This window comes from Euprymna scolopes, chromosome 33 (assembly GCF_053919585.1).
Source record: "Euprymna scolopes isolate OS-2025 chromosome 33, ASM5391958v1, whole genome shotgun sequence".
Classification (NCBI taxonomy): domain Eukaryota; kingdom Metazoa; phylum Mollusca; class Cephalopoda; order Sepiida; family Sepiolidae; genus Euprymna; species Euprymna scolopes.
In genome coordinates, this window is record NC_136514.1 from 66,630,412 (window position 1) to 66,654,928 (window position 24,517).

The 24,517-nt window shown below is 37.7% G+C and overlaps 1 protein-coding gene across 4 annotated transcripts in view; it reads left to right on the forward strand.

Moving 5' to 3' along the window:
• The window catches only part of LOC145258282 (uncharacterized), a 472,448-nt gene that overhangs the window by 260,109 nt on the left and 187,822 nt on the right, over positions 1-24,517 (forward strand). For 2 of the 4 annotated variants that reach the window (XM_080116286.1, XM_080116287.1), the window contains exon 7: positions 20,671-20,719. The exons of the other annotated variants lie outside the window; for them this stretch is intronic. In XM_080116286.1, the coding sequence (XP_079972412.1) occupies positions 20,671-20,719 (49 nt within the window). The remainder of the gene's footprint in view (positions 1-20,670; positions 20,720-24,517) is intronic. 4 annotated transcript variants of the gene reach the window in all.

Genomic DNA, 24,517 nt, shown 5'->3' on the forward strand with positions numbered 1-24,517 from the left:
TGGGGTTGGTGCAAGGACAAAATATTCGAGGGCCAAATAATAAAAAAACCGGATCTACCAAGAGAAAAACTGGAGGCAACTACAACCAAAAAATTACTTTCTATAGTTTCACAAATTGATATAAATATATATATCTCCACATGAGATTTATGAGATAAAGGAGAGAGCTATAAAAGTGGCTGAAACTGACTTCAATTCCAAAAAAGACCAAGGAGAACACCACGAAACGCAGTGGAGTCGGGAACAAAAGTGGACCCTTATATGGGCAATGGAGTATGCCAAAGCCAAATATACAGGGCTGAAAGAACGGTGTGCAGAATGGCAAAGAATTTTCTACCACCATTGCCCATACAAAAATAACATCCCAAAGGGAAGACTGACTTCTCAGAAATCCAACTTCTTGATTAGTGGAACATTCTCGCAGGATGAGATTGCAGAATTAAAACGCTGCACTCACCAGATGGCTATAAACAGGGAGTGCCCAATCAACAACCCCGTCCCCATGCAGGAACCCAACCAGACTGCCAATATATATAGCCCAGCAACAAACCCTGCGACACAGGCACATGACACAATGGAGAGATCTCCACCAAAAGAAGGAGTGTCCACCAAAATCTCCTCATCAATGGCCTGTCAAAGAAACAAGACCACCAGATTCTGAGGAGACGACAGAGCCAAAATAATACTCAAAATCCACTGCTAGATGCAGAGCAGATTGAGCTAGAGAACCTGCTGGCCAATCAAATTGAAAGAACTAGACATCTACAACTACAAGACTGACCCAGACTGGTCCAAATAAAAATCACCAAGGCTCTCAAAAATCTTGCTGTAAAAGTGAACTATGCCCTCTCTAAGTTAGTACCAACAGATGCTTCATTAACAGAAATTAACAATGCAACATATGGAGCCGCATGGTTTATCCAATCAAAACTCCTTCCCCAAACATCAGAAAGGCAAAAAAAGGCGCACACAGGTAGGCCTAAACCAAATGAACCAGTCTGGAAAACCAAACTCCAAAAAAGAATAAATAATCTCAGAAAAGAAATATCTCAGATATTATCTTTTCTGTGGACTGAAAATCCCGGACAAAACCTAAAGAAGACGGTGAGAACTTTAAAATCCCGATACTCCCTTCAAACCACGAACCAACTAAGATCCCATATAGCAGAAAATCAGGCAAAAGTGAAGGGCTTAGCTGCACAAATAAAAAATAAGCAACAAAAAATTGAGTCCAGGTCCATAAACAGGTTGTTTGACAGAAACCCAAGGATAGTGTACCGAAATCTCATTAGAGATAATATAAAAGTAAAATCACCACCAACCCAAGAACAGATCGATAAATTCTGGAGGCCACTGTATGAGGACCCAAAACAACATCAGGAGAGGGATGGATAGGCACAGAAAAGGAGCTGTCAAGGGCAAGGAAAATATGCGTTGGAAATTACCAAAGCAGTTGCAAATAAAAAAATAATCCATTTACAGCAACTTCAAAAGCCCAGGAATTGATAACGTTCCAAATTTCTGGCTGAAAAAGCTGATGGCACTGCACCAACATTATGCCTTGGCATTCAACCGAATTATTGGTGGCAAAGAAGAACCACCAGAATGGCTCACTATTGGCAAAACGAATCTTATATCCAAGAGCCAGAAAACATATTTGCCAAATAAATACCAACCTATCTGCTGCCTTTCAACCACATACAAACGGCTTACTGGAATAATTGCCAATGCAATTTATCAGCATTTGACAGATGGTGAATACCTTGAGAAGGAGCAGAAAGGGTGCACGAAAAATAAGCTTGGGACAAAAGATCAACTTCTTCTGAACAAAACAATCCTGGAAGACTGTAGGAAGCGACAAAGAAACCTGTCAATATCCTGGATTGACTCATTCCTGGATAATGGGTGTCTGGAGCTGTATAATGTCCATCCATGAGAACATAAGATCTTTCATTACAAAACAAATAACAATGTGGCAAACATCTATTTCCCTACACCACATGGAAGGGACAATACAGTCTTCAAATATTAGCATCCAGCGAGGCATATTTCACCACTACTATTTTGCCTTGCAACTGATCCACTCAGCAAGCTTCTAAAAAAATGTGATGCTGGGTAAAATCTCAGTAGAGGCAGAAAAAAAGATGTGAGTAAAAGAGTGAATCATTTACTTTTCATGGGCGATCTAAAACTCTATGCAGAGACAGAAAAACACCTTGTCTCCCTGATAGAAATTGTGAAAACATTCTCAGAGGGTATCTGCATGGAGTTTGGATTTGACAAATGTGCTAAATGCACAATAAAAAAAGGGGGAAAAAATAACATCTGAACATCTTCGGATCAATGACAGCCTCATTGAAGATTTGAGAGAAGATTCCACATACAAATACCTCAGCATTGAGGAAAACATAAATGTGGAACATGAAAAAATGAGACGTGGGGCAGAACAAGAATATACAGTACATCTGAAAAAGATCCTCAAATGTGAACTAACCCCTAAAAACAAAATTACGGCTTGCAATACCTGTGATCACGTACAGTTTCGGTATTATAGACTGGCCTCAATATAATATAAACAGGCTCGATACAAACACCAGGAAACAACTATCCCTACATAAGGTAACATACCGAAACCAATGCATGGACAGGATATACCTACCACAAAAAGAAGGGGGTTTAGGCCTTACCGAATTCAACCATGCATATCGAGCCACTATAGTAAGCATGAGCCAATATATTAAAAGTTCAACGGACATGACAAAGGAAATGGTGAAAGACCATCATGATCATCTTTCACAAGAAACCTCAATCACAAAGCTTGCTGAAAACTTTGGAGGAGTCATACCGGAGAACACTGTCAATGTACATGATAAACCAGCGACACAGATTGCAAGAATAAAAAGGAAAAAATACACAGAAATAGAGATAGAGACAAGAAAAGAAGGATGGAAACAAAATAAGCGAGCAGGGAAGTTCCTAGAGGAGCTGAACCAGGAGTACATAGATAAAGATGCTTTGCTCCAATGGCTAAAGAGTGGGAGACTTCCATTTGATGAGGAAAGACTTATTGTAGCCGGGCAAAATCAGGGGTTACTCACAAATGGATTTAAAAAAAATGGCTGGCCTACAAACAAATGGCCAGTGTAGGTTTTGCCACTCAGCGATTGAAAGCCCAAGCCATCTAATGTCTGCATGCCAAATCTTATTGGCAGATGGCCATTACACTGCTCATCACAACAAAATATGCAAGTAGCTCCATTGGAAGATCTGTGGAGAGATGCAACTTGACAGATCGCCGAACATTTGGGAACATGAACCACCACCAATAACATCAAACAGAAATCTGACCGTGTTCTATGACAAAGACATACAAGCAGGCAGACGCATAAAAGACAAGGCTATCAACCCAGATATTGTTATATGGAACAAGCCTGAAAGATCTGCACCCATTGTCGATGTCATAGTCCCAAATGATTTCGGCCTTAACTGAGCTGAACGGGAAAAGATAACAAAAATATCAGGACGTAAAAAATGATCTACAAACGACATGGTCTCTGACAGAAATAAACATTATACTGGTTGTGATTGGAGCTTAATAAAAAAAGAATCTTCATAAATACTTAGAAGCAATCCCTGGAAAACCAAGCTGTAACGAAATACAGATAGCAGCTATAAAGGGAGCAGTATCTATTCTTAAAAGAGCCCTCGGATATAAATTTAAATCATAACAGCATCAAGTGTTAGCTCCAGGAGGGAACCCCTTGATCTCTTAAAATTTACTGAAGTAAAATAAAAAAAAAAGAAAATTCTCAGGGGAGAATTGAATGCCTACTGGGCACCAATCTCGGGTGTCTTCGGTCTCTCTGTACAGGGGTTTACCAGGGACTCTGGTATGAGGATAATTTCAATTTTTAATTTAAAGTAAACTCTGACCAAATATTCGAATTTAAATGAAAATGAAAAATAAAACTAAATCATCAAACTGGCAGGATGTCACCGAGGATAAAAAAGATCCCATCAGCATGGCTAAGTACTGGGTCATATGAGGAAAATAACGGTGCACCTTGTGATGTTCCCACAAATGAAAACACTACGCTGGACACTCCACCAGACCAGTCAAATTCTAGTCCTGGAACCCGGCAAGACCAAACAAGAACCACTAAGAAAAGACACTATAACCAAGTCAAGTGGTCTCTTGAGGAGAAAAAAATTATTCTTCACGGTTTCGCATACTCCAGATATGAGAAATGGGGTAGAAAAAAAAACACAGTATTCGAGGCTCAAATAAAAACTTCACCCTTACCAAAAGAAAAAACAACAACAACCACAACTAAGAACTTACTTTCAATTGTATCGCAACTACATCAATATCTCCCAATAGATGTTAGAGAGTCACTTGAGAAGAAAGCTTTTAGTGAAGCAGCGATTGATTTTACCAAATCTAACACTGCTGATTATGCCCAAACCCAGTGGCATAGGGAGGAAAAGTGGACATTGATTTGGTCAATGGAATACGTAAAAATAAAATACCAAAACTCACAGACAGTTGTAAGCAATGGCAAAAGATTTTTAAGCACCATTGCCCAAACAAGAAGAGGATTGAGAAGGAAAAGTCAACATGCCAAAAATCTAATTTTCTGAGAAACAATGTCTTTTCTGGTGAGCAAATATCCCAGCTAAAAAAAGATGTCCATGAAATGGCTAAAAACAACATTTGCCCAATCAGCAATCCCCTCCCTATACTCAAGATCTGCCAAACCAAACAAGAAGACACTACAACTAATTCTCACCTGACACAGCTCCCTGAAACAATGCCAACAAATCCAAGGCTTACCAAAAACAAACCAGAAATATACCCGACATGCCACTCCATCAAATAATGCAACATCCCCCCAGGAATCACTCCCAACAGACCCAACACAATTTAAACATGGGCAGACATACCAACAGTATGTCCCACTTCAATGTGACATTTGACGTGGACCAATTGGAACTAGAGGAAAAGCTGGCAAACAGCACGATGTCTAGCTGTTGAAGATCGGCCCAGACTGGTACAAATTAGTATGAATAAAGCCTTCAAAGTGCTTGTTTCAAAAGTCAACGATGCCCTCGAAAGAATCACTCCGATTAACGCACCATTGAGTGAAATAAATCATACAACATATGGGGCAGCATGGTTTATTCAATTAAAACTCTTACCCAAACACCAGGAGAGTAAAAGAGAAAACATGAAGGCTAAATCATATAACCCAGCCTGGAAACGTAAACTCCAGCAGAAAATAGACAGACTCCGAAAGGAAACTGCCCAGATATATGCATTCCTATCCTGTGAAACCCCAGGCAAAAAACTAAATAAGAAGGTGAATAAGTTGAAAACTTATTATTCCCTCCAAGACCAAGCATAGCTAAGAGCAAAGTTGGCAGAATATCAGGCTGAGATAAAAGTCTTAGCTGCACAAATAAAAAATAAAACCAAAAACTTTGAAGCAAAAAGGGTAAATAAACTTTTTGCAACAAACCCAAGAATTGTCTATAGGAGTCTCATTAAAGAAGAAATAAAGGTGAGCTCCCCACCAACACAAGAAGAAGTTGAAAACTTCTGGATGCCACTCTATGGGGACACTAAAGTACATAAAGAAAACAACTAGATAAATACTCTCAAAGAGGAGAACAGAGAGAAAGAAAAGATGCCAGCTCTAAAAATTACCAAGGAGGCTGTCTGCAGGAAGGTAGCTCAATACAGTAATTTCAAGACCCCAGGAATAGACCAAATACCAAATTTCTGGCTGAAAAAACTGACTGCACTTCATCAATATGCCAAGGCATTCAATAGAATCATTAGTGGAGATGAAGAGCTGCCTGAGTGGCTTACTGTAGGCAGTACATCACTTATTCCCAAAAATGAGGACACCCACATGCCTAGCAAATATAGACCAATCTGCTGCCTCACAACAACCTACAAGCTCCTAACAGGGATAATCACTGATGCAACATACGACCATCTCATTGCTGGTGATTACCTTGAAAGTGAGCAGAGGGGGTGTACGAGGAAAAGGCTAGGCACAAAAGACCAACTCCTTGTAAACAGAACCATATTAGAAGACTGCAGGAGATGACAAAGAAATCTGTCAATGGCTTGGATTGATTACAAAATTCCTGGATACTTCGCTGTTTGGAGTTGTACAATGTGCACACTGATATTACATCATTCCTTCAAAAACAAATGGCTAGATGGTGCACTTCAATTACATTACAGCACACGGAAGGAAGGATACAGACCCCAAACATAAAGATCAAGCAAGAATATTCCTAGGGAGACAGCCTCTCGCCGCTCCTTTTCTGCCTCACAATGGATCCACTAAGTAAGCTACTTAAGCGATCCAATGCTGGATACAATCTCAGCATGGGCAGAAAGAAGGAAGAAAATAAAAGAGTAAACCATCTACTCTTTCTGAACGACTTGAAACTCTATGCAAAATCTGAGAAACAACTTGTCTCTCTGATAGGCATTGTTAAAAATTATACAGAGGACATCTGCATGGAGTTTGGATTCGACAAATGCGCTAAGTGCACCATAAAGAAAGGAAAAAAGACATCATCAGAATATCTTAATCTTGACAATGGCTCTATTGAAAACCTTGAAGAGGATGCTGTCTATAAATACCTGGGAGTAGAGGATAATGAGACACTTGAACATGGAAAGATGAGAGAAAAAGTGCAGGAAGAATACTTCAAGTGACTTTAAAAAATTCTCTCATCAGAACTATCACCGAAAAACAAAATTACTGCCATTAATCAATTGGTAATACCCGTTGTCTCTTATGGATTTGGCATAATCAATTGGCCACAAAACTGCATCAATAGCCTTGACGTAAAAACTCGGAAAATGCTGGCCCTTCATAAAGTCATTTACAAACATCAGTGCATGGACAGGCTGTACTTACCACGGAGAGAAGGTGGTTTAGGCCTCACTGAAATAAACCATGCATTCAGTGGTAAGCATGGGCCAATATATTAAATGTTCTTCTGACCCTAAAATAAAAATGGTGAATGAACACCACACCAAATGTTTGCCTCAGCAGACGTCAACTACAAAGCTCGGTGAAAATTTCAGTGGTAACACACTGGACAACACAATAGAACATGACAACCCAGCAACCTTAATCGCCCGAAAGAAGAGAAAGGAGTATACAAAAAGGGAACTGAAGACAAGACTAGAAGGATGGCAACAACATAAGAGAGCAGGCAGGTTCATGGAAGAACTGAACCAGAGCTACATTGACAAGGAGGCTTCACTACAATGGCTTAAAAGTGACAAATTTCCATTTGATGAAGAATGATTAATTATAGCTGCACAAGACCAAGGCTTACTCACAAATGGATTTAAGAAAATGGCTGGTCTACAAAAAACCGACCAATGCAGATTCTGTCACTTGGCTGTTGAAAGCCCAAGCCACTTAATGTCTGGATGCAAGATCCTTCTAGCTGATGGTCATCACACTGCTCGCCACAACAAAGTATGTAGATACTTACATTGGAAAATCTGTGGAGAGATGCAACTAGATAGGTCGTCGAACATCTGGGAACATGAACCACCACCGATAACATCAAATGGAAAAGTGACAGTGTTCTACGACAAAGACATACAGGCAGGCAGATACATAAAAGACAAGGCCTTCAATCCAGATATAGTAATATGGAACAAGCCCGAAAGGACTGCACTCATTATCGATGTCACAGTTCCAAACAACTTTGGCCTTAATAGAGCAGAACAGGAAAAGATAACAAAATATCAGGACCTAAAAAATGATCTAAAAACAACATGGTCTCTGAAAGAAATAAACATTATACAAGTTGTGAGAGGAGCAACTGGCCTAATAAAAAAGAATCTTCAAAAATACTTAGAAGTAATCCCTGGAAAACCAAGCTGTAAGGAAATACAGATAGCAGCCATAAAGAGGACAGTGTCTATTCTTAAAAGAGCCGTCGGATATAAATTTAAATTATAATAGAATCAAGTGTTAGCCCCAGGAAGGAGCCCCTTGATCTCTTCAAACTAACAAGAGTAAAATAAAAAAAAAAAGAAGAAAAGATTGGAGACATCTTGAATGTCTACTAGACACAGTCCTCGAGTGTCTAAGGTCTCTCTGTACAGGGGGTTGTCAGAACAATCTGGCATGAGGATACTTTTTCCATAGAAGTAAACCCTGACCAAATATTCAAAATCACATAATAATCGCTGCCCAAATAAGATCTCCTCATTATGGCTAACCCACATTAGCTTTTATGAGGAATGGTGCACCTTCTCCAAGTGATATTACCTCAAGTAATAGCATGAAGCTGGGTACTCCACTAGACTAGGTAAATTCCTGTCCTGGAATCCAGTAAGATCAAAAGACTAAAATGAAAGATATACTACAATGTATAAAAATGTTTAATTGGGGAGAGGAAAATCATGTTCTCAATTTCTTTACTAACTCTATGTTTGAGAGATAAAGAACTTTAATGGAATATTCAAATATCCATGTATCTCATATAGACTTCCAGTGTTAGCCCCAGGTCGTGGTCCCCTTGACTTCTGAGAACTTGGACTGAAGTAAAATAAAACAAAAAAAAAAGAAAGGGGATTGACGTATGCGAAGAGGTTATGAGGAGGATGGAACAGGCCACTAAGATTGTCGACCTGAAGTCGGCTTATCTCTAGATCCATGTAGATGAAAAACTCTGGCAACATCAATTGGTTCGATACAAGGAAGATGTATTGCCTGACGAGGTTAGGCTTTGGGCTGAGCTCAGCTCCCAAAATTATGACTGCCGTGCTGAAGACGGTGCTGAGTAAAGACTGTACAGTGGACAAGGCCACTAGTTCGTACATTGACGACATTCTCGTGGAGGAAGCAGAGGTGACAGCGGAGAAAGTGAGAGGCCATTTCAAGAGGTATGGGTTGACTTCAAAACCGGTAGAGTCACTGGATGAAGGAGCGGCGTTGGGGTTGAAACTATGCCGAGATTGCAAAGGAAGCCTTGTCTTTAGATGAGGGAATGCGATACCCGAAGTCGTAAGAGTAGTGGTAGATGGACAAAAATCGGAGGCCTGCAATATAAATGCTGGAGTCCCTCAGGGGTCAATCCTGGGCCCAACTCTCTTCCTGATCTACATCAATGACCTCCCTAAACACATACTTAAATCATTCGTTGACATCTATGCTGATGACACGACCATCTACGGCAACACCTCAAAGGCTGTAAATGACAAAGTTCTCTCTGATTCTCTCTCCTCTGATCTCGAGCGCGTGGTTCAGTGGGGGAAGATGTGGCTGGTTACCTTTTAATGCATCCAAAACCAAACTCCTATCCTTACATCATCAACACTCTGGCATCAATTGTGATGGATGGCTCTCGTCTGGGTGAGGCCCTGTGTTTTGACAAGCTTCTGGGTTTGACCTTTACTCCTGATCTGAAATGGAACACGTACATCAAGTCTGTTGCCAAGGTCGCTGGAAAGATGGTGGGATTCTTCTACCGCTCCAGAAGATATCTCACTACTGATGCAATTCTCTATCTATATAAAAGCCAAGTACGTCCAAGGATGGAATACTGTTGCCATATCTGGGCAGGAGCTGCTAAAAACAGCCTATCCTGCCTTGACAGAGTACAAAATAGACTTTGTGGCTTAGTGGGGGATTCCCTTTTCTCTACCCTGCAACCTCTCTCCCACAGAAGAGACGTTGCGAGCCTATCCTTGTTTTATCGTTATTTCCATGGCAGGTGCTCGTCTGAACTCCAATCTCTGGTCCCACCCCCCGCCAATCTTTCACGAAAAACACCCGTCTAGCTGAATCCACTGTGAAAAATTTCCCCCACTCTTTATCTGTGCCTAAATCAAAACGCAGATTCCATGAACAAAGCTTCTTTCTTAGAACTGCACGCCTGTGGAACTCTGTTCCTTCTGCCTGCTTCCCACCGGACTACAACTTGGATGTGTTCAAGTCCAACGTTAACAAATTCCTAATGAACCGCCCCCTTAAGTAAACACTTCATCAAATCTCCACACTAACGTAATGTACTTGCAATAACCTTTATCCCTGAGTGGCTTCCGAGCCTTGATAAGTGGTGATCACTGTGTAAAAAAAAAAAAAACGAGAACTCTTCTCAGTCTGCGGGAGACTGGTGGGACACTATCCAATCGCCGGCTGGCTCAGGATACCGTGCAGCTTTATTAAATGACAAACGGGCACTGATGGCTGGGAGGTCACGAACATGCTACAAGAAATCATCGCGAGAGTGACGAAAGAAGACCCAGTGAAGAGGAAATGGTACATCAGTGGTGGAGACGTAGGGGTGATTTGGTGCGATGCCAGCAGCCTGGCCTTTGGCGTAATATTAGAGATGGGAGGTGTAACTGTGGAAGATGCGGCATGGCTAAGGAAGAAAAACGACTATTCCCATATCAATGTAGCCGAACTGGAGGCCGCTATTAAAGGAATCAATATGGCCCTGAAGTGGGGATTGAGAATAATTGAAATTAAATCTGATTTGGCAATGGTAGTTTCATGGATCAGGTCGGACATGACTGGCAATAAGAGAGTTAGGAGCAGAGGTGCTGCAGAAATGCTGATCAAGCGCAGGCTCGGAGCACTCGCAGATTTGATAGCGGAATTTCAGTTGAGGGTATCTGTAGTGCTGGTCCCATCAGAAAAGAACAAGGCGGATTCGATGACACAGGTAAAGAAGGCCTGGCTGCAAGAGGGAAAGGAGGTTTCCTCAGTATGCTGTGCAGGTGAGGAAGTTAAAGAGTTACATGGAATGCACCATTTTGGTTGAAAACGAACATTATTCCTGGCAAGAGAGGTTTACACGGAAACCACCGAGGAGGAGGTAAGGGAGGTATTGGAGCATTGTCAGGAGTGCCATTCTATCGATTGGTACTCCGGACTGTCCAGACACGAAGCAGGAGAGTTACACATTACGGAGGACTGGAAGCGATTGGCCATTGATGTGACCCATTATCGCCATAAGCTGTATCTGTCGATGGTCAACTGTGGACCGGGGAAGTTTGCCATTTGGAGAGAGATCAGGGAAGAAGCTGCATGGGCGATCGGAGAGGTCATCGAAGAAATATTTTTGGAGAGAGGACCGGTTGAGGGACTGTTAATGGACAATAGCCCCACTTTCCGATCAGAAGCCTTTAAAGAGGTGTGTGATAAGTGGGGAGTAAGGCAATTTTTTACGGCAGCGTATCGGCCGAGTGGCAATGGGATAGTGGAGAGGAATCATCACACCATCAATGGCGTTCCCCGGCATATCCTAGATCTGCGTCGTGTAACCCTGCCGATATGCAGTAATGGCAGTGAAGAGGAGGAAGTCAAGATCCACCGAGAAGCTAACAATACACCCCCATTCGACTTTGCCCCACATTGTGGTTCTTTACAACTGGACGAGAATGTCTGTAGTGAACCTGAAAACGTCAACCCCCAAGAAGTTGCCCCCCAGAGGCCTCAACGTGAGAGGAGGAGGCCTTCTTGGATGAATGATTATGAAGTGTCTTATTGATCTCGAAGATCAGGGGGGGGTATGTGCAAAAGGGGGGAAAAAAGGTACTGTTAAAGGCCAGGTTATAGTTAGAAACCAAAACAAAAAAAATAAATCATATACGACGTACCAAGCGTATCTGCATCGCTTTTTAGGAAAGAAGAAAAGGATGGCTAGCTCATTCATATACCCAAAGGGCATCTTGGGAAGGCAGGGCATGATGGGAGAAGCTTTTTTTTTTTTCTTGTCTCTTCTTTTTCTTTTTTTTGATAGGAGGATATAAAAGCTGGGAAAAATTTCCTGCAAGAGAGAAAAAGGAAAGAGTTGTGAACATCTTCTCTTGAAAAGTATTTTGTGTTGCTGATGTTCAGATTGTGCGGTGTGACATTGGTGGCAAGAGGTCAGGTGTGGTCAATTGGAAAAGAAGAGGGCAGAAACGTGCTGTTGTCGAGCGAGTAACTCACTCCTTCCTGAACCCCAGAACCGAATCCTGATCGTAACCTTAGAATGATGAAATTCAACATATCATAAATGCACAAAAACATTATAATATCCGACTTATTTCATTTCTAGTGTGAAGATAAAGGCCACAAAAATATATTTTAACATAAAGAAACAGAAACATGACACAGCAGACACATCCCTACTAAATAGATATATCCTCATACTAACCCATACTAATAATACAACAATCTACAACACCCTCAACAGACTTGGTATACACAAACAACTTCATTAATGATAAATCTAACATTAAGCACTACTAGGTACTCCTCCACATCAAATACTGGCATATACTCTATCCCTTGTGATAACTGCCATCAGACATATATAATGGAGAAACATGTAATTAAAGTTAGAAATAAGACTCAGTGAACATAGAAGAGACATACAGAATGGCAACCCTTAAATGCACTTTACTCTCACTGTGCTGATCTTGGTCGCTCGTTCAGCTTTGCATGTGCAAAAATCATCAAATTAGTTCCAGATACAGCTAAACAAAAACTTCTAGAATCAGCACTCATTTCAAATCACACACAGAAAAGGATTCTACAGTTTAGCCCCCATTAAAGGAAATATAATAATCAAAGAGCAAAACCTGAATATAGATCCTGGATAACTATTCTATATATTGTTAACCGTTTTTCCTTATATAATTTAAACAAAATTAATAAAGTATTAACTAAATAACAAATAAATAAAAATACATTAAAAAAAACATTTAACGGTTCAGTAAATATACATGTCTATATGTATATAAGTGACATTTAAATGTATATATACATAGATTAATCCAACCTCCATACAGGCACATCTATAAATTCTTTTCCAGAGTAGGAATGAATGGTCTGTAACCTGTTTCCTCGGCAATTTTTTTAACCAAATCCTGATGATGTCCCCTGAAATAGGGATGAAACGTTGATTACATTTATATATTTTCAGTTTTTTTTTCATTCACATATATATATGTATTAAATCCCCAAAACAGTGTTTCATGGTAAACAACTGATGATCCCTTAAATTAGTACTATAGTGAATTCGAGAGAGAAAATTGATGCATTGATTGGAAGTGATTAAATGATTACTGACTAAATAGTTTTCTAACAAATGATAAAAACATAAAAATCAAATAAGTATTTTATATAGCTTCAAAGGTTAAAAAAAACTTCCAAGACTGCACACACACGCATACACACACATAGTAGCTTCTTCCAGTCTTGACAAATTATAGATACCCACTCTTGATTTGTTCTGTACAGGTTCTTGACTTTATAATTTTGCAGCCAAAGAGAAAAAGCTCCTTCTCGTGTTGATATGAAAAAATTGTGTGCTGGAATGCCAAAAGATTCAATTTTTAGAGAGCAATTCTGGTTACTGATTGTTTGATAGCAGAACGTTCCATTTGATTCGTCAGTGTTTATAAATAGAATGTCCCAACTTTCAGGAATCATACCCCATTATACATAAAAAATATTGCAACCCCCTTCCTATTTTTATATAATGGCAAAGTCTTTTCAATTCATATTTAATTCTGTTCAAAAATAAATATATGTATATATTCAAATATGTAAAATAATGCAAGTTATAGCATCTCAAATAAAAACAGAAGTCATTTAGTACATTAGATCTTAAAATTTGAGCATTTAAATTTTTTTTAATTTTGTTCAAATGTCAAAGAAAAATATGTGTGTAAAAAAAAAAAAGAAAAATAAAAGAAATTGATTTTTATTTTTACCTTGAAAAGGTGAACATATGAAACTAAAGTCATTTTAATTATGCATTTCCGTTCTAATATATATATATATATATATATAATATGTAGCTGTAAAAAGAAGTATTTATTTTTTTGTTAAATAAAATTAAAATAAAACAAAAGGAGAAGATAGGAAATTTTTGGTAAATTAGAAAGAGTATTGTGCATGAAATAAAATTTGAAAAAAAGTTAATTTTAATTTATGCGCACCTTAAAATAAGCATGTATAAAAAAGTATTGGTAAAAATACAACGAAAATGTTTTTAAAAACGTAATTTTTTTTCATTTATTTATTTTCTATTTTATTTTTTATTTTAGTAAAACTTTAAACATTTGTTAGACATTAGTATGTTAAAAGTGTTAATACAAACAAATGAATGCCGTTTAAGGACAATTTTTCTTTGTTTATATATATATATATATATATATATATATATATATATATATATATATATATATATATATATATATATATATGGGCTTGTAAAAAGTTATTTCAAGTCAAATTCCGACAAGTTTAGCAGCAAAACATTTCAATTTTATTTTTGTCGCCAATTTTGTGAATATATATCAGCGATATTTTGTTCTGATGCTATGTAATTTACAATAATGGATTCCTTTTTTACTTCATTTCTTTTCAAGTTATATTTGATATCTTTGGTGAATTATTGTGTTCTGTGCAAAGACTATGCTAGCTTGATGATCAAAATTAATTACTACGGGAGTTTCAGTTAATTCTGGTTCTAAAACAGTCTTTAGAGTAGTTTTTAGGTACAGCACTTCATGTGCAGAATGTGTGAGCGCTATAAATCCTGCCTCACAAATACAGAGATACAATCTGCTTTGTTTTAGATTTTCATGAAATAATAAGCCCATTTTTTTATCGTCTAAAATAATATTCAGTTATACGTTTTTGATCTTCATTGTTTCCCCAATCTGAATCTGAAAAACCCTCTAGTTTTAGGGGACTTGTTGATTTTCTAAATGTTAAATACTGTTCTTTAGTTCCTTTTAAATAACAAAGGACTTGTTTAGCTCTGTTTAAATCCTTCATTGTTGATCTTGATAATTTTTGTGATAGTTTTGTTACTGTGTAACATATGTCAGGTCTTGTAGCAATCATTAAGTATATAAAGTTTTCTATTATCTTTCTGTATAGTTTATCATCAATTATTTCCGATTCTATATCTGTATTTTTATAGATATCATTTTCGACCATTGTAGAGAGTTTCTTGCATTCTTTCATTCCAAACTTTAATAGGATTTTATCAATGTATTACCTCGATTAATTCAGTTTATGTTACAGCTTTACTTTATCATGGTCTACAAAAAAAAATTTCTTCATTTCTTTTTTTCCCTTACTTTATCCGTCTGTCTTTCTCTAAGCAAGTTTGTCGACCTGTTCCACAAATCCCAAAACTCCATTATGAACAGTTTCCAGAAATAATACAAGATTAAACCCAGAACTCCCATGTCCTCTTCTCCAACATCAGAGCTCTACAGTCCAACCTTCCAAAAGTTGAAACCCAAATACAAAAGATCAAACTAGACATCTTATTCTTAAGCTAAACTGGCACTGGACTAACTATTTCCCTAGATGAGTTTGTAATTAAAGGATACTGTCACTTAACATCAAAATCTGACCCCCCAAATTACTATTGGCATGGAATATGTGCCTACATTAGAGATGACTTTCCATGTGGTAGGGACATTTCCAGAGAAGACCCTAGATTGCCCTATATGTGCTTCCGGGTTTCAGTTACTCACACAACTGCATTTATATCTGCCCTCTATCGCAGTGGCGGCTCATGCCTGGAGCTGGGGAACTGCATCACCCCCAATACTCAATATTATCGATACACGTTAAAAAGAATATGTTTATTTTTTTCTTTCTTTGTGATAATATATCCTATTAATAGTTATATATATATATGTGTGTGTATGGTGGTTACCATAGCTTTTAACGACGTTTGTAAAAGGGTCACCATTTCGGTCGGTCCCCCTTTTGGGGCACCTCCGAAATTAGAGAGAGAACAAGAGTGCTGAAAAAGAACGGTTGTGGAAAAGAAAACATCGGGTTATAATTAAGTGCGACGAGACTTTAGGATTGATGATGTTTTATAAAGGTTTCCAAGATATGGGGGTACAAAGAGGATGGTACATTTTCTTTGATAAAAGTCTTTACCCAGGGAAACTGGTCAGTCGCATGTGGATGCTTCTATCATTCCCGCATGTCTGAGACAGATTTCTTCTTTGTATCTCCCTACAGGACAGGCCTCTATTCCGATTGGCTGAAACCTCTGGTGACGTTGAGAGAAGAAAGGAAGAGAAAAGTAGAAGAGTAGGGAGAAAGAGAAATAAGAGAAGCATACCGTAGCAGCATCATAGTAGTAGTTCACTACACGAGTCCCCCTCCAAATAACGGAGTTAAGTACCCTCCATAGAATTATTATATATGTATATTGCCTAAATTTGTTTAAAAATAAAAGCACTCTTTTTTTTTTTTTTTTTTTTACATAGGCATCACCACATTATCAAGGCCCAGAGGCCACTCAAGGATAAGGGTTAAAGAGTGTACAGTAGAAATTGGACAATATAGTAATCATTAGTAATGAAAATTTGGTAAATTTGATAACTTATATGGAACGGCTCATCAAGAACTTATTTACTTTAGACTTGAACACAACCATATTGTAGTCAGCCGGAAAGCAGGAAAACGGAAGACAATTCCACAGGCGTGCAGTTCTAAGAAAGAAGCTTTGTTCATGGAATCTACGTTTAGGTTTAGGCACATATAAAAAGTGGGGGGAATTATTGACAGTGTTTACAGCTAGACGAGTGTTTCTTGTGAAAGTTTGGCGAGGGGGGAACCATAGATTGAAGCTCAGTCGAACACTTTCTCATTTTTCTTTTTCCATGTGACTTTCCTACCAGATCTAGACTTATATATCTCAGCAATTTTATCTTCAACCTTGTCGGTATCATCTCTCTTAATAAGTTTATCATTAGTAGTACCGTCATTTATCTGTGCCTTCTCAGTCAGTCTAATTTTATTAGTACTAGTTGATTCTATGTATGGCTTTAATCTATCTATTGATATGTGTGTATGAGTACCGTTGTTCATATCGATCTGATAATGCTTATCTGATCGATTCAAAACTTTATAAGGACCTGAGTACGGTGCTTCTAATGGTTTCCTAACTCGATCAACTCTAAACCATACTTTTTCACAGGAAGATAAACCTTTCGGTATAAATGTTTTGGGACTGCTATGGATATATACTTTTCCGTTGTTGAGTACATCAATTTGGGTCATCCATTCACACAAATTACGTATGTACTGGTTATTAACTGGAGTTTCTCCTACTCTCTGCTTGTGTATCAACTGCTGAGGAATCAATATCGGAGCTCCAGTAACAGACGTAAAAGGAGAAAAGCCTGATTCATTAGGGGTGCTACGTATACCCAGCAGAATCACCGGTATCGCTTTCATCCATGATTCTTTTCAAGCCATTATTGCCGCTTTAAGGGTACGGTGTGCTCTTTCGATCATTCCGTTACTTTGAGGGTGATATGATGTTGTCCTCAATCGGTAAAAACCTACTACCTTGGCTAATTCCTGGAGCAATTCGCTCTCAAACTGACTACCTCTGTCAGTTACAACATGCAGTGGGACTCCAAATCGAGCTATCCATGCATTGATAAACGCTTCTGCTACCGACTGTGCAGTTATCTCAGTCATAGGCTGTACTTCAATCCAGCGAGTTGCATGATCGATGCAAGTAAGCAAATATTTGTAAGGGCTCAGGTAAGGGTCGGACTCACTGCGTGTTAAGGGCAGGGGTCCAACGATATCGATATGTACCGTCTGGAAACGTGCAGATGGTAACTCAAATTCTTGGACTGCAGACTTTGTGTGTCTGTGAATTTTTGATTGTTGACACACTACACATTCTGCACAGAATTGTTTAATCGTTTTATCTAAACTAGGCCAAAAGTATCTGGACTTGACCAGTTTTATAGATGCTCCCGTACCAGGATGCGCCAAGCTATGTAAACTGTTGAAAATAGCTTGACGAAGCTCTTTTGGGATAAATAGTCTGGGGTACTTAGTTGAAGTATCGCATAGGACTGAGCCGACTTCACTTGACACACAGTATTCTTTCAAATTAGTGTATGACTTTATTTCGTCATCACCTTTTTGTGCCTGGGCTATTTCAGCCAAGTCGCATGCATCTATCTGCACAGCTAATGCAGGCCGAGACATACAGTCTGCAACTATATTCTCAGCTCCTTTAATGTACTCCATGTCAGCAATATATTCGGCAAGCACTGATAACTGTCGCTGTTGTCAATCTGACTGGTGTCTGACTATAAAAGGCTCTGCATAATGGCTTATGATCAGTGAATAATGTCACGTGACGATCTTCTATGAGGTGGCGGAAATGTATCACTGAAAAATAAGCTGCTAGTAGCTCTCTGTCAAACGTGGAATACTTGGCTTTGGTTTGAGAAAATTTCTTGGAAAAGAAACCTATAGGTACTGGTTTCTTATCTATCAACTGATGTAATGCAGCACCAGCGGCGTATTGACTAGCATCTGTAACTAAGTGGTATTCTGTAGCTGAAGACTGTGGATGAGCTAACGCCGTAATTTTCGATAATTTGCTTATTATTGTTTTGAAGGCGTTAGTTTCTTCCTCATTAAGCTCGGTCTTTGCTTCCGGATTCAACCTCATCCGTTCGGATAGTGGTAAAATTATGGATGCATAATTAGGGACTAATTTGCGGTAAAAACCTGTCATCCCCAGAAATCTACGTAAGCTTTTTGAGTCCTTAGGTATCGGAAAATTTTCAAACTCTTTGATTTTCTTTAAAGTAGGCAACAAGCCTTCTTTGCTTAAAGGCCTAAGAAATCTAACTCTGGTACTCCGAATACACACTTATCTAAGGAAATCTTTAAACTGTTATCACTAAGGATCCTATATACTCTATCTAAATCTTCCTTGTGCTGTTGCTCACTTTCGCTAAAAACTAGTATGTCGTCTAAATATATAAATATGCAATTTAATTTTTAAAATATTTTATCCATAAAACGCTGAAATGTAGCTGCAGCATTCTTTAAACCAAATGACATGTAATTAAACTCAAGCAAACCAAAAGGTGTCACTACTGCTGTCTTAGGCACATCTTCAGGGTATACCTTAATCTGATGATATGCTGCAGTTAAATCTCTTTTGGAAAAATATTGTTTATTAGCTAACTGTGTGCAGAAGGAATTTATATTTGGTACCAGGTAGCGATCTGTTTTGGTAATGCTATTTAATGCACGGAAATCACCGCACGCTCGATATGACCCATCTGGCTTCTTCACCAAGTGCATAGGGGTTGCCCACTCGCTACTGGAAGGCTGGATAACTTCGGTATTTAGTAACTTTTTAAATTCTGCCTGTACTGCGTTTAACTTAGGACCGGAAAGTTGTCTGGCTTTAGCAAACACTGGTACGTGGCTGCCTGTATTAATCCTGTGATACACTCCACCATAGTCTTTGTTTGTGTCGCTATGTGGTGAAAGCACATTATTATATTTACCTATTACTTCTGTAACATAATCCGCTAGGTCTATTTTGTTAATCACTACAGCATCGGTTCCCGTTACTGCATTGACTGTAATTTCACGCTCCGTTACGTTATCATGGATGGATCTATTTTTACAATCCACTATAATGTTAAATTTGTTTAAGAAGTCAAATCCTAACAAAGGGTTAGTGACATCTGCGACCACGAAACTCCATTGAAAAGATCTTCTCAAACGGGGTATCTTAACTTCGAGGTTTGTCTGACCATAGCATTTTATGCTTTTACCGTTAGTGGTGGAGATATGAACAGGAGTTGGCTCCAGAATAATTCCATTTACTACGGAATGTGGTAAAATGGAAACACTGGATCCTGTATCTATGATAAAATTGACTTTAGACGCTCCTATTTTAGCGGAAATTTCTAATAACGGCGGCACTACTGGAGCAAACACAGTCCGCCTTTCTAGTTTTCCGAATCACTAGGGGCGGGAGAAGAAGGGCGTGAGTTAAGCAAAGTCTATAAGCTACTCTTTTTCTTTGGCCACTTACATCATGGCTTACATGTACGAGCCTCCTCCGCGAAATATATATGGGCTCTACATATCTTCGGCCGCTGTTTCCTTCTATATGGACATAGGCCAGCTGGAATGGTTTCACTAGACTGTTTGGTGGTAATATGGTCGTTTGTCTGAGCTTGACTTTCAACCGCCTGAAATACTGATGTATTTTCTATTAACGGCATCAAGTTGCCGGATAGTCAACCCAATTCCATTAACAGCATTTCAGTGTGGGCTGCTACTACTGGGGCGATTTTCTTCGGAAGTGCGTGTATGAATTTATGGCGCACTATCTCGTCGCTTGCCCCTATTCTATGTGCGACCGTTACCATCTCCTGGAGGTATAATGATGGACAACCAGCTAACGTAGTGGTCCTCATCAACTTCTCCAGGAGTTCAGGTCTGGTCTTTTCATATGCAGACAACACAGACTCCTTTAACTTTGCATAGTTTAGCGACTGCAGAATTGCTGGAGGTATATTTGTTACCATGTCAGGCGGCAATGCACTGATAACTGTATAGAACTTAGTATCATTGCTCGTAATGTGTCTGAGCTTCTATTATCGAAAACCATCCCTTGACACTCGTTTCCATAAATTGTGGGAGTTTTACGCTAATCTGTTATTACTAATTATTATTATTACTGTTATTACTACTATTAATTATTATTATTATTGTTATTTATTATTATTATTCCTATGATTATTATTAGTTGCTATTATTTCTTTTTTATTATTATTATTTGTAGCTGCGACTAAAGGAAATGGCTGGGGTGTGATAAGCAAGAAAAGAGAAAAGTGAGTACTCACCAGAGGTTAATTTCAGCAGGTGTTTGGAGAAATAGCGTCAATTAAATTTTTTTTTTTCATATATATATATATAAATAGGTATATGTGTGTGTGTTCTTAAAGAAAAAAAACTGAGTTTGTCGATGCACACACGTGTTCCAAAATTGGCTTCACACACGTGCGTCTGGAAGGTTCCTTTATTATTTTTTTGTGTGCGGGTGTGTGTGTGTGTGTTTTAGAATGAAATTTGGGATTCTGTATTGATTCTTAAAGTCCCTTTTTGTTGTTACAGAATAGTTTTTAGACCAGATTTTATTTTAGTCATTTATCTGGTGAGAATCACGTAAAAAAAAGTTTTGTTTTTCTTTTTTTTTTTTTTTACTGCTTATTTTTCTTGTTTGTTTTTCTTTTTCCTTATTTAGCGTAAACCATTTCACAATAATAGCAAAAATATATATATTATCGGCATTTCTTGGAAAGCAGATTTATATATATACTTTTTTGTAAGGTTTTGCTGTAGTTTTAGAAAGGCTTTTTCTTTTTTTTTTACTCTGTCACGTTCTCATCGTTTTCGTTTTTCTTTTCACCAAAATATGGCGGTTACCATAGCTTTTAACGACGTTTGAAAAAGGGTCACCATTTCGGTCGGTCCCCCTTTTGGGGCACCTCCGAAATTAGAGAGAGAACAAGAGTGCTGAAAAAGAACGGTTGTGGAAAAGAAAACATCGGGTTATAATTAAGTGCGACGAGACTTTAGGATTGATGATGTTTTATAAAGGTTTCCAAGATATGGGGGTACAAAGAGGATGATACATTTTCTTTGATAAAAGTCTTTACCCAGAGAAACTGGTCAGTCGCATGTGGATGCTTCTATCATTCCCGCATGTCTGAGACAGATTTCTTTGTATCTCCCTCCAGGACAGTCCTCTATTCTGATTGGCTGAAACCTCTGGTGACGTTGAGAGAAGAAAGGAAGGGAAAAGTAGAAGAGTATGGAGAAAGAGAGAAATAAGGGAAGCCTACCACAGCAGCATCATAGTAGTAGTTCACTACATGTGTGTGTGTGTGTAATCCTGAAGCTTAATGTCGATAACTGTCCCCGTATTCATATAAGCATAAAAGTAAAACTTTGCTTGGAGCTGCAAAATTCACAGTTACACATTCTTAATGAAGTTCGCTTGTGCGCATGCCCTCTCTAGACGGCCGATAAAAGCCAATTTGGAGCTGTCGTTTTCGCAGTTCCAAACGCTTGTGAAATGCAGTGTTTGCATGTTTTCACTTATATTATTATTATTTTTTTTTTAAGAGGCTTGTTTACAAATGTTTTGCTTTTATTATTATTATTAAAAAGTGTAACGTGTTCTTGTAAATAAAATCTCCACCTTAGAAAAAAATTCTCACACTTTTATATGCGATTCAAGCAGACAAAAATATACAATATGCCAAACTTTTTTTTTTAATTAAAAGGGTTTTGGGTTTTAGCCGTAAAGCTACCAACGCGACTAATGTTATTTTTTCACCTATATGGCTTATTTTGTTTGTGTTTTAAAGTCGTTTGAAATCTATTTATTTTGTAGTAGTTAAACTTTACAGAATAAAAAATATTTACATTTTGTTCTATAGAAAAGCGAAGAAAATTTTATTTTTAAAATACATTTTAGTTAGAAATGTTTTTAACTTTATATATATATGTATATATATATATATATATATATATATATATATACTAGCAAAAGTTCCCGTCGTTGACTGGATTCAAAAACAGCCTACAGAAAATGGACTCTGATTTATGAAAGTATGATAGGTTATGGAAAGGAAGGGTTGTAAAGAGATAGCTTCGAATTTGGGGTATCAAAACCAAAGCAAAATATGATGAAAGTAAAAATAAAATAGATGACCCCCATAATTTATTATATCATAACTGTTCACACTGAAACACTTATCACAATATTCTGTGAATCTATATTAAAAAACCTTGTTACACTTTGTGACATATTTCCATTATATGGAGGTCAGGCACGAACGAACACCCCATAATTTTATTGTACCATATTTCTTCAAACTGAAACATAATTATCAAAGTATACTTACGCAGATAGATATGAAAAGTCTTTATTAAAGTTTGTGCCTATTTCCATTCTATGGAGGCCAGGCGCAAACACAGACCCCACAAGTTTATTATACCATCTCTATTTAAGTTAAAACATACTTATCAAAGTATTCTTATGTACATCTATATCAAAAACACTTGTAAACGTTTTTTTTTAATTTTTAAATCTTTTATTTCCATACTTTGTGGACCAGGCGCGTATGCAGACCCCCACATTTTTAATGAATCGTCATTATGGCAGATCAAACATACCCATTCCTGTGTCTTGATACATCTTCTATATATGTGATCAGTTTTCTATAATAGTCAACCATATAGGAGCCTATTCGTGACCAGACACACACACACAGATGTACGAGCCCTTCTAGTCTCGCACAAAAACATGCGTTCACATTTCAAGCCATTTTTCTTGTCATACACATACACGCACACAAACATATGCGCGCACGTACACACACATAGATATATTCACGTTCACGTACATACACTCACATACACACACACACGCTAACGTACACACATGGACAACGTCACTTCCCCTTTCAAGGAAATCCACACACGCACAAAAGACCACCGGAAACAACTATAAAAGCAAGAGACCTGAGCTGTTTTCCTCCTTTTCGATTCAGCTCCCGAGCTGAGCGGTCGATGGACCATCTGCTCCCTTTCGGGTTGCACGCGCCTCACGTCACCTGCTACTATGTGTGGGGCAAGAGTGAACAGACAATACATACATCTTACACGCTTTCTATCTCCATGGCCTGGATTGATTTTCTCTTTCTCTCTATACAACAATTGACTTTCCTTCTCACCAGTTAACAGCGAGAGACACACGCCAAACTGGATTGACTTTCTCACTCTCTCTCTCTCTCTGCAACAATAGACTTTCCTTCTCACCAGTTAACAGAGAGAGACTCAGTACGCACACCAAACTAAACACGTGCTGTACCCTTTTCTTTCATTTGTTTCTTCATAAAATAAATTTTAGTTCGTTTAATTCAATTTAACACGTTGTTTGTTTCTCCCTTAAAACAATTCATTTTTCCTATTTTATACGACTGGGGGATATGTATAATATATCCACCAGTCCACTACACAGACGTTCTATATATATATATATATATATATATATATATATATATATATATATATAAGCTTTAGCATTTATTTACCTCTCACGAAGACAATGTAAGAAGTTTTACACTTTGAACAAAGTTTTTTTTTAATTAAAATGTGCAATAACAAAACAAGTAAAACTGTTTTTATAATAAACCCAGTGACTAGCAAAGTTTGTTTTTGTTTTTATATAAAAAGTTGTAAAAAGATTTGTAAATAAAATTATGTATTTTTAAATGTTTTTTGTTTGCTCATAGTACAAACATGTAAACTTTTTATTTTAACTTTTGTTATAAACACATTTTTAAATTTTAAATAAAACTGTTATCCAATAAAACCATTCTTAAATTGTAAACTCCTAACTTTACCATCGTTTGCAGTCAAGTAAATGTCAAAGTTTTTGTTTTTATGAAAAAATAAATTATTAAAAAATTGTAAATAAAATGTATATAAAAAAATGTTTTTCGTTTGTTCGCTTGCAGAAAAAGCCCGTAAAATTTTATTTAATCTGTAAAGTTTAAAAGAAATATATTTGTATATTTTATTATTACTCTGTAAAGTGTACACAATTTAAAAAAGTA